Below are 10,082 nucleotides of genomic sequence, written 5' to 3'. Positions count from 1 at the left end.
TTTCATGGATGTGAATCTGTAAATATCAAGTATGATATACATCTGAATGACTGAGGAAACCTATAAAAATGAGAGGCGTTGCCCCCCCATCTTTCTTCTCTTTTGGAGGAAATCTGCAAATGGAAGAAGACAGAGGGCATGGGGTGACAAATTAAATGCATTTAATGACTGGGGAAAACCACAGTAACATTCTCCATTGCTGTAATGGTGCTTGAAATAGCTGGGTAAAATGGAAGGAGGTGCAACAACAATATTACTGTTGCAACGAGGATGGGTTACCAGGTTACGAAGCCTAATGTTCAAAAATAAAAACATTTTGTGTAGTTACATTCCTGAGTCGTGATACTGGAATTAGCCTTTTAATTCTTTTTATTCCCATCATAATTTTAATGTGACTGTCAGCTCTGTCTACCGGTGTCTGCTCTTTTCACAGAAAATGATAGCAGCCTGTAGAACATACCGGCGTGAGGGTGTGTTCTTCTTACTGCACTTAAGTGATGATTAAACGATGAGATGACTTCATCCAGGGAAGTCCATCAAATGCACATTAGGACTGAAGTTAAAAGAGCATGCACATGCAGAGATGCTAGCGCTCAGCTCACAGAAATGGATGGGAGGGGTCTGGGTTTCCATGCAAAGTACTGTTAGTGTTACCAGTCGGACACTGGACAACACTATTTCTGAATGGGGAGCCGAGCAGTTCAGACCTTGCCGAAGCGGCCTTACAAAATAGGGGGAAGTCAGTATGTTCAATATCCAGCACTAATCATGGGTAGAAACCATTGTACTGGTCTGTGATGCGGAACAGGTCTGACAGTCAGGCATTATAATTCACACAGGATTATGTTCTAATATTCATATGGAGCTGGGTGGCAGACAGTTGTTGGGTACCATTTTCCTTTGGATGTGTTACTAATACACTGGAAAACTGAAAATAATAGTTCTGCACTTGAAATTTAATGCAACAACAAAAATATTACTCATAGTAACAGGAGTACAAAAGTTACAGGTGAACACAACTGAATGATCTAACCAACTGATGGTAAAAACTTGGTCTAGCTGTGAACATTGACCACTGTCAGTCTATATTACTAGTGACACAAAAAACAAAAGGAAGAACTTTCGCAAAACAACATCTTTAAATTTAACAGGCACAAACAATTACTTGATGGTAGCAGGTTAACCCACCAAAGCATACTTTAAACTTCCTGACTGTACTGTTTGCAAGCATTACGTGTGATGATGCAGTGCAGTCCAGAGCACATCTCAACACTGGAATTTGCTGGAAAAAAGGATCATGGTCTTTGGCTCTATTTCTTCTTATGGGAAGAGAACAGTGACAAGGGGAATACTTTACTGATGAAAAGAGAGACAACGTGGTGAGGAAACACATACCAGCAGAACACATAGAAATAATTAAAACATAAATATCAACTGAAAGTTAAGTCTTAATGATAAAACAATAGCAGTAGCAAATTCTACACATATAATGGGCAATTTAAACAAAATTACTAAACAAAACACTGCTGAAAATGAGTTCACAAATCTTCTCATGTGTGTCAAGTTATGATGTGAAATGTCACAAAACAAGTGTTGAGTGTACTCTACATGAACTACTGATTCCACAAAACACTATGACAGTCCTATTAACTACAGTAGCAATGCATGAGCGGCCAGGATAAAGGACTTCAGTCAACAGTCCATCACTAGAGCACAAGAGAGTTCTCTTACCAGGCCCAGCGAATGAACACACTGGTGTGGTCTCCTGTGGGGGTGCTCCTCTGCGGGGTGTGGGGCTGACCCTCCTGTGCTTCTGTAGCAGGCTCCCCTTGTTCACCTTGTGCCTCCCTTGCCTCCTTCCCGTCTACAGCTGGCATGATAGCAATGGACAGATTACCTCGGACATCCTTAGCAAGGTATACCTGGCACCTACAACATTATCACCAGTGTTAATATAATTACCCTTAGAGAAAAGCCCTTTAAATCTTGGTCGTGTGAAAGTAAGGCTTGTCCGACTAAAGTCTGGTGACAAGAGTACAGTAATCAACACAACAACCAGCGTAGTCTTGGTCAAATGGACTGCCCTAACCTTCACTGTGTGTGAACTGGTTACGTGCACCTAGGTGAGTTGGCACAAAACACTCTGGAAGCTGCAGAGAGGAAAAGAACATCATCCTGAGTGGCTGCTGTTGTTTTTTCTCTGTCTATTATCAAAGCAGTCAAAGGATCTCTCCCACCTGAGTGGGCAAAATGTGGCAGACCTGTGAGTGCGAGCAGCAGTAACACAGCCTGGGGGGTGTTGGGCTGCTGTGGGGAGCATAAGGTGAGTCTTTGTGTGGGAGAGAGACAGACTCGCTCACACCCCTGTCGCTAGCCATTGTTTCTGGTCGACTGGGCCAGAAGTGCGGCTCCCCGTCCATCTCGCTGGGGCCAGGAAGAAAGACAGTGCTGTTATTGTGGCGGCAGAGGCAGTACTGTCTCTGTAGGTGCCACGATAGCTGCCAGAGGCTTGCTCTGCTGTTGGTCGGCACCCAGCCTGTTCCTTTCCTTATCCCCCCCTTTTTTTAATTTAAACTCTGTTTCCGTCACATTAAACACACAAACAAAGGGCTGTCAAGCACAGGTCAGGAGGACTGTCAGCCTGAGGACAGAGCTGTACAGAGACGCAGACAGACATGTGCTGAATCACGTACCCACGAGAGACACGTTTCACTCACACATCCACACGTGCTCACAGAAAGACACATGCTAAGATACATTCATGCAAAATAGAGCAGGGGAAAAGAAACTGACGGTCACACAAAGGGCTGCATAAACAGATACATTACACACAAAAGCCAAACAAAAATATAGTCAAACAAAAATAAACACACACACCATGTCCGATTATTCCTTAAGATGTAATGAAACAACCCTGATAAATCATTGTTAGTATTTCCCTCATCCCTTATGAATTCTACTACACAGTTTCTATTCATTCCATTAGGCTGCAAACTACAAACACACCTCCCGGTGCATCTATTTTTACTTTACCTCTTTACTACTCTTATAATCTGAGAATACTTTGATACATCAGTGTATAACTACAATGCACCTCTTCAGGCTACAAACCACCCACAAAAAGATTGAAAGCTTTGCCAGAAAGTGCCTGTGAATATTTTAAAATTAGCTTTCAATGTCTGTTCTCACTGTTTATTTTTAATTTGTGCTCAGCTTTTGCTTGACTGATTTTTTTTTTAAGCTAAATTATTATTTGCACCTCATTGGCTGACTGGCAGACGGATGAAAACGGCACCCTGTTTTCCAGCTTTGGAAAGACAAAGGCTGCTTGGTCTGCCTGTTTCATAACTGCAGACAAAAACTGAACTGCTGCCTTTAGTTGTTCTATTCAGGAGCCACACACACACACACACACACACCCCATCTGGAACAGTTTGTCCCAAGCAGAGTCGTGGTGAACCGGAGCCTAACCCAGCAACACAGTGCGCAAGGCTGCAGGGGGATGGGACACACCCAGGACGGGATGCCAGTCCATTGCAAGGCACCTCAAGCAGGACTCAAACCCCAGACCCACCAGAGAGCAGGCACAGGTTAAACCCGCCACGCCACCGCACCCCCCTCAGGAGCTACAGATCAGCTACAACTGTAATAGGGAAAAGTAAATGATTCAATTCAAGACTGAAAAGTGGGAAATGTAGAAAACGAGTAAGTAAAAGAACAAACGAAGGGTGAACATAGCAGGAGTGACACAATTCATGTCAGTCCACTGGGAAAGCGATCCGTCCCTCCAAACAGATCACACACACTCACAGGCCCTCCAGGACTGTTTTCTCCCACAGGCTGAGCTGAACTGGCGAGCCCTCTAGTGGCTGCTCTCGTCTACTGCGCTTGGAGTGACACACGGACCTGTCAATTGGCAGCACATCTGGCCCAGTTACTCTAACCTGTGCAGTAAAAACAAATTTACCCATCATTTGCAGTGGTACTCTCTAACACAGAGTACTGTGAGGGTAAGAGATGCAACAAATGTAAATATTAGTTTTATATAGTGCTTTGTAGTGCTTAGTAGTGCTTAAAGACATCTGCAGATTAAAGGCCAAAATAGTTGGATGCTGTTTAAGTTTGGCCTTGAGCATTTCGGTGTAAAACACTTAACGAATACCTAGTACCGCACACCTAGCACACTTTAACAGTAAAAAATGAAAGCGTGAACCTACAAAAACTCTACCAGCAGTAAAAGGTGTGCTGAGAGAAACTAAGCATTAATATTCTTATGCAGATACCTGTAAACTCAAAATTGAAACTGAGCTGGTGTCATAGGCAAATACAGAAACAAAACAGGCAGAACACTGAACACTCACAGGTGTCTGGTCTCCAGTTCTCTTGGCTGAAGGATAACAAGTGACACAGAGATGAACATTAGCATTGATTACATGTGAATTCAACTTAAGCGATTTATATTAACTATGTATTTCGTATTTCACCCTTGTTTCATGTAAAGCTCCAGAGTGCTTAACAATGAATGTACCAAACAGCAGAAGACAGCATATAGACTCAAAAACACTGATACTAGTAGCAGCATGAGTAGTACATCCAGGGAAAAAGACAGAGTATGAACCAGCTGGGCGGAGGCATGAAGAGTCCCGCGTTTCTAGGTAGAGTGTGAGAAGGAAGGGGTACGCTGTAAGTTTCATGGCTCCCTTCTGAAACTGCAGCTGGGATACCCTCTTCCACTTGCTCTTGTCTGTTTATAAAGTCAAGTGAAATAATCCACTCACTGTCACCATCCCCAACACATCAACCTATCTCTGGTCCACCCATCATCCAACTTTGGTTCAGCCTGACAGGAAAGGTCAAGAGGCAGTAAAGAGGAAGTAGTTACAAAGAAATGTTCATTATGCTGGTCAGTCTTATTCTTACCTTGTCAACAAAGTTTAGTGATACAGCACGCAAACTGGAACCACTCAAGTTCTGTATCTGCAGACACCATCTCCACATCTGTTTTTAGAAGCCAGCTAATAGGTGCACATCTGATCCCAGAACACAGTGGCCAGAATATTCATATGTTCATACGGTTTACATTTGTACCAACATCTCACTTGTAACAAGAACTCCATAATCTACAAAAGAAGGTTTTAACAACTGAAAGACCCAAGCACAGAGCCAGTCTGCTAGGCTTATCTTTGATTGACTTCCCACTTAAACCATTTAATACAGATTGTCTTTTGGCTCACATAGTTTCGTACAGATTCCTAAAAATAAACAGACATTTGTAAAAGATAATAATCTTTTCGGCTCTCTCACAATGTGACTAAAAATGTTTCTAAAAAAGGAAAACAATCTAAAGAAGATTGACAGTTACCTCTGACGATACCTTATCTCGGGCTTCGTGTTTAGGTTGGCCACAGTTGCTACATTCAGCTGTCATCACTAATACAGTGAAATTTGTATCTGAAAGCATACAGGGAAAGACGCTGAAATGCTTTGTGGCAAAGGGCTGAAGGCAATCCAGGTTTGCCAGCACCACCCGAATGGCATCCTATAATAAAACATAAGCATGAATGAACAGCTCCTTGCCTGCATCTCGTGACTGACTGGCAGCAAGAGCCACCTTTGTAAGGTGATTTGTGCTGCCACTTCTGCAAAAATAAACATGTTCAGGAAAAGCAGATTTAATCAAAATTAATTCCGTTTTACAAGTTCCAAACTGCAGCATACTGATGGTCTGTGAGCGCTGTAAGTTTTATTTATTTATTTATTCTTTTTTTAAAAAAAAAAAAAACATCTCTGCTCATTTAACACATACTCTTGAGATTTGTCAGGCCATACTGAACTTCATGTGGGTATTTTACAAAGATAAAAGACAATGTGAGAAATAACACCCCGGCAATTTTGATTAACATCTTGGAAAATGTGCTTTTAAATGATGCAGAGGCTAAAAAAGGAGGCAGTGTTTCTCCATATGAACAAGTTAGTCCGTCATACTTTTACCTCAATTTCCTGGGAAACTTGCTCATCAGTTATCTCACATCCCCTGGAAATGACAAAAACCAAGTGTAACAAAGTCATTGCTTTGACTCAAACATGGTTTTATGACATAATATGTGCACTAGAATGAGCTGAGGCATTGTGTGAGTGTTGCAAGTTAACCTGGTAGTGTAGCGGTTAAGGCTGCTGCCTTTGGATCCAAAGGTCACAGGTTAAATCCCCACCTCTGGCTGTAGTACCCTTGAGCAAGGTACTTGGAAATAATTGTAAGCTTATAATAACTGTAACCATAACACCGTAAGTCACTTTGGAGAAAAGCATCAGATAAATTGAGGGTGAAGAAGTCGTGTGTCTAATAGACAAAGCGCCACAAAAAATGGCGCCCAACTGAGGCTGAAAAGACGCGCCTTTTTACGCTGAGTCGCGCGCTTGTCGCGCTGCAGAATTAGCGACCAGCTTCCGCTCTACCAGCAAGTCCAGCGCAAGGAGACGAGAGCTACACGCTAACAAAGCCCAGCGTCCCTCTGTCGGGCAGCGCTACCTGGCGTTACTGCCGTTCCTGATCTTGAACTTGAACACTCGAGAGCCGGCCTGGAAGAAGCGGGTTTCGGGCAGCGGGTACGAGAAGACCCGGAGGGGCATGATGGCGGGTTGGTCCAGCCTACGCGCTACGGCGCCTCAAGACACAATAACCACAACACCTTATTATTATATTACTGGTTCCAGCATGGTGTTTTCACCTGGTTTCTGGCCCAATAAAGTGCAGCAGTTCCCCTACTTGCAAACTAAACTGGGACTGAGCGATGGGCTCCCCTTCGCTTCTACATCTGCTGGTGGAGCGCAGGCGATGCTGGACCCGCTCACCGAGCTGCGGGAATTGCCTGCGTGCTTCTAGAACTCTCTGTGCGCCGATGAAATACACGTTCGTTGGCCGTGCGGCGCGCGCGCTGGCAGACGTCTCGTGCACGTGCCTCTGCGCATGCGACCTGTCCCGTGTGAGACCGCAGTAAGACGGGACCTGAGGCAGCACTTAAGTTACTGTCCTACGGACAGATAGTAAATCTGTTCAGCGCTGGATGAAACTTTGTTGAGCGATTTGAGTTGGTGTGCTGGTTTATTCCTGGAAAAAATAAACACTGGATGCCTCTCAGAAATGTTCGCTGATGCGATAAGTGTTTGTTACTCTAAAGTTTCTAAGAATCTAAGTCAGGCACGCCGGCCTGTTCAAAACTAAAAAAAACAGACTGCCTGAAGAATTTCAGTGTAAGAAAGTATGTGATATATTAAAAGTACTGGTTCATTGTAAGTACGCCCTACGAGGTAGACTAGTGTGTGCGAAATGGTAATCGATGGAATAAATTCTCATTTTATAAAAATGCACTGATGGACAGTGAGTGATGCTAAGGTACACCTCTCCTTTACCCTGTACAGGTGAACGTGTTTAATCTTACATCTTAACAACTTGTGACTGGTATTATTATGTTTATTAATATATGGTTATTTGCAGGTAAACACAAAGTGGAGGTGGAACAGTTGAACAGAACCAACTATCGGCGTGTGTTCACCTGAGTATTGGCAGAAATTAAATGGAAAACTGTTTGATTTACTGTGAAAACTACTCATACTGTATTTTTAAAATGGGAATAAATCAAAGTTAGAGCGTCGCTGTGATTTTTTTTCTTCCTCAGTCGTACCCAATAACGGTATCTGCAGGCTGATAACATCTATAAAACCACAGTCATAGCGATAGCGAAGTAACCATAACAGTCCCCGCCACACCCAAGGCGAACAAAAAGTTACCGTATTATACGGAATAATGGCGCCTCTGATTTAGCGCAAGGAAGGGAGCAGCAGGCGAGGAGTTAAACTTATCAGACGTCAGCCAGCCAACATCGATTCCTGCCAATAGGCTTCCAGCTCAGTGGACATTTATGAAATGCGATTGGTGCAGAATTCAACCATTGGAAGGGTTTCGCTCTGGTGTTTCTATGGTGACGACGGTCGAGACGGTCCACGGCGCTGTTAGTCACATGATCGAGGTCAACTTATTCACATGGGAGGAGCAGCGTGTGACACTCAGTTACCTGGAAGTGATCCTCTCTCCGAACATCTGAGTAAGTGTTTCGCCTTATAACTTGTTTCGCGTAGAAGACACAGTTTAAAACTGAAACCGTGTTGCGAGCGGGGTCGCGGCAAAGCGGAGCCTAACTCGGCGACACGCAGCAGGGCGCAAGGCTGGAAGGGACACACGCAGCCCAGGACGGGACGACAGTCCATCACAAGGCACCCACATGCGGGACTTGAACCTCAGATCCCCCAGAGAGTAGAGCAGGACCCGGCCAAACCTGCTGCGCCACCATGCCCCCCGTTTCTTCCCGTTTCTTTATTTACATTTCTTATAAATTTTAAACAACTTAATCACGATGGCAACTAAGTTTTTTTTCTGTAGTTGTTGAAAGCCAAGCAGTAAGGTGCACCCTAAAAATCAAGATTACTATTTGTATGTGGAATCATATAACCATAAAATTTTACCGTGTAATTGTTAACTGGGACAGATGCTAAGCAGAAATCACCCTCATAGCCTTAAGGTATTTATATTTTCTGTCTCAGTAGTGCTCTGTGTGTTTTTCATGCTGAAAAAATCGAGAAGTCATTCATCATGGAAAGACAGATATCGTATAAGCGATGTGGCCATTGTCCCAGCTATACGTTCCCTACCCGATCACGTACTTCTGGCTGTCACCCTGACACCTCTTAGCCATTTGAATCTGCAACCGTCCATCATTATTTTAAATCTGCTGTATTTCCAGGTCACTAACTGTATACCTGCTTCTGCTCTGCTTTTGCATTCAGAATTTCCCGTTTCCTCTGGATCGACCATGTCTGAACCCCAGCCATCCTTCCTGCTGAACACAGGGACACGAATGCCCCTGCTGGGTTTGGGCACCTTCCAGCTGCGTGGCTCAAAGGAAGTCCACCAGGCTGTGGATGTGGCACTGGCTGCAGGGTATCGCGCCTTCGACACAGCGGCAGTGTACAGAAACGAGGCTGATCTTGGCTGCGCCTTGCGTGAGCTGCTACCCAAACATGGCCTGACCCGCAAAGACATCTTTCTCACCAGCAAGCTGGGGCCCCGGGACCAGGGTTCTGCAGCCAGGGAAGGCTGTCTGCGCAGTCTCGAGCAGCTTGGCTGCGAGTACATTGATCTGTATCTGATCCATTGGCCAGGGACTCAGGGCCTGGATGCTGGGGACCCGCGCAACATAGAGAACCGAGCCCAGAGCTGGGCGGCGCTTGAGGAGCTCCATGCTAGCGGGAACTTTCGTGCCATTGGGGTTTCCAACTACACCACAGCACATCTTCGAGACCTGCTGCAGATGTGCAGGGTTCCCCCTGCTGTCCTCCAGGTGGAGTTCCATCCCAAGCTGGCTCAGGTGGAGCTCAGGGAGCTTTGCAGGAGTATGGATGTGTGCTTCCAGGCCTACTCATCCCTAGGGACAGGGGTACTCTTGAAGGAGCCCGCGGTACTTGCTGTGGCCGCTGAGTGCGGACGCACGCCCGCACAGGTGCTGCTCAGGTGGGCTGTGGAGCAAGGCGTGCCCGTGCTGCCCAAGTCCTCGTGCCCCGAGAGGCTGAAGGAGAATGCGCAAATTTTCGACTTCCAGTTGAGTGAGGAGGACATGAGCAGGCTGTCCGCCCTTGACTGTGGCGAGAAGTACTGCTGGGATCCCTCAGCTGTTGTTTAGCGATGCACCGTCCCCCCCAGTCAAGCCTGTGTCTAGGGCTCGGTTCTCCACTGTGCTCTCGACTCCCCCAACAAACCTTCTCTTTTGAGAATGTCTAAAAATCTCATTCAGTTTAGGAGAATATTGCTGTAAACAGGGATATTGGCCTTGAGTGAGCAAAGGAATTGACACATCGAGATACAAAGACTGGAGCACCATTCTTCTAAAGTCCATCATTCAGAGGTTTGCTCATCCTTTTGGCTCATCCTTGATAGTTGTCTCAGAAATCCACTTTTAACAGTACTTGTCTTGTTTCGCCATAGCTTTTATAACCATGTAACAAAAATACATTTTTTAACAAGAACAATT

The 10,082-nt window shown here is 45.0% G+C and overlaps 2 protein-coding genes across 6 annotated transcripts; one reads left to right on the top strand and one right to left on the bottom strand.

Moving 5' to 3' along the window:
• Positions 1-4: 4 nt before the first annotated feature.
• majin (membrane anchored junction protein) lies at positions 5-6,958 on the bottom strand. Of its 4 annotated transcripts, XM_029257157.1 has the most exons (11): positions 6,767-6,958; positions 6,530-6,665; positions 5,992-6,034; positions 5,363-5,539; positions 4,921-4,998; positions 4,362-4,387; positions 3,811-3,906; positions 2,262-2,424; positions 2,090-2,150; positions 1,732-1,870; positions 5-1,356 (listed from the first exon to the last, which is right to left on the bottom strand). In XM_029257157.1, the coding sequence occupies exons 2-11, from the start codon at positions 6,628-6,630 to the stop codon at positions 1,311-1,313; spliced, it is 930 nt and encodes a 309-aa protein (XP_029112990.1). In that variant the 5' UTR covers positions 6,631-6,665; positions 6,767-6,958; the 3' UTR covers positions 5-1,310. The 4 variants fall into 4 exon arrangements, with proteins under 4 accessions (XP_029112990.1, XP_029112989.1, XP_029112991.1 ...); XM_029257156.1 differs by having other exon boundaries at positions 6,530-6,958; XM_029257158.1 differs by having other exon boundaries at positions 5-1,316; positions 6,530-6,958.
• A 1,075-nt stretch (positions 6,959-8,033) lies between these two features.
• Positions 8,034-10,072, top strand: LOC108925360 (uncharacterized oxidoreductase Mvan_2161). Of its 2 annotated transcripts, none has more exons than XM_018737213.2 (2): positions 8,034-8,102; positions 8,842-10,072. In XM_018737213.2, exons 1-2 carry the CDS (start codon positions 8,042-8,044, stop codon positions 9,732-9,734), a joined length of 954 nt encoding a protein of 317 aa, XP_018592729.2. In that variant the 5' UTR covers positions 8,034-8,041; the 3' UTR covers positions 9,735-10,072. The 2 variants fall into 2 exon arrangements, with proteins under 2 accessions (XP_018592729.2, XP_018592730.2); XM_018737214.2 differs by lacking the exon at positions 8,034-8,102 and adding an exon at positions 8,453-8,576.
• Positions 10,073-10,082: the final 10 nt, after the last annotated feature.

The sequence above is a fragment of the Scleropages formosus genome, chromosome 13, assembly GCF_900964775.1.
Source record: "Scleropages formosus chromosome 13, fSclFor1.1, whole genome shotgun sequence".
Taxonomy (NCBI): domain Eukaryota; kingdom Metazoa; phylum Chordata; class Actinopteri; order Osteoglossiformes; family Osteoglossidae; genus Scleropages; species Scleropages formosus.
The sequence above is the reverse complement of the archived record's forward strand: the minus strand, read 5'-3'. Positions and strand labels throughout refer to the sequence as shown.

Bases quoted from the DNA above. Each gene is read 5' to 3' on its own strand.
- LOC108925360 (XM_018737213.2), top strand. From the start codon at position 8,042: ATGGGAGGAGCAGCGTGTGACACTCAGTTACCTGGAAGTGATCCTCTC. The intron at 8,103-8,841 runs GTAAGTGTTTCG...TTTTGCATTCAG, and splicing joins TCCTCTCTCCGAACATCTGA to AATTTCCCGTTTCCTCTGGA.
- majin (XM_029257156.1), bottom strand. From the start codon at position 6,630: ATGCCCCTCCGGGTCTTCTCGTACCCGCTGCCCGAAACCCGCTTCTTC. The intron at 4,999-5,362 runs GTAACTGTCAAT...TTCTAAAAACAG, and splicing joins GAGATAAGGTATCGTCAGAG to ATGTGGAGATGGTGTCTGCA. The intron at 2,425-3,810 runs GTGAGTGTGTGT...TCCTGGCCCCAG, and splicing joins AAAACAGTCCTGGAGGGCCT to CGAGATGGACGGGGAGCCGC.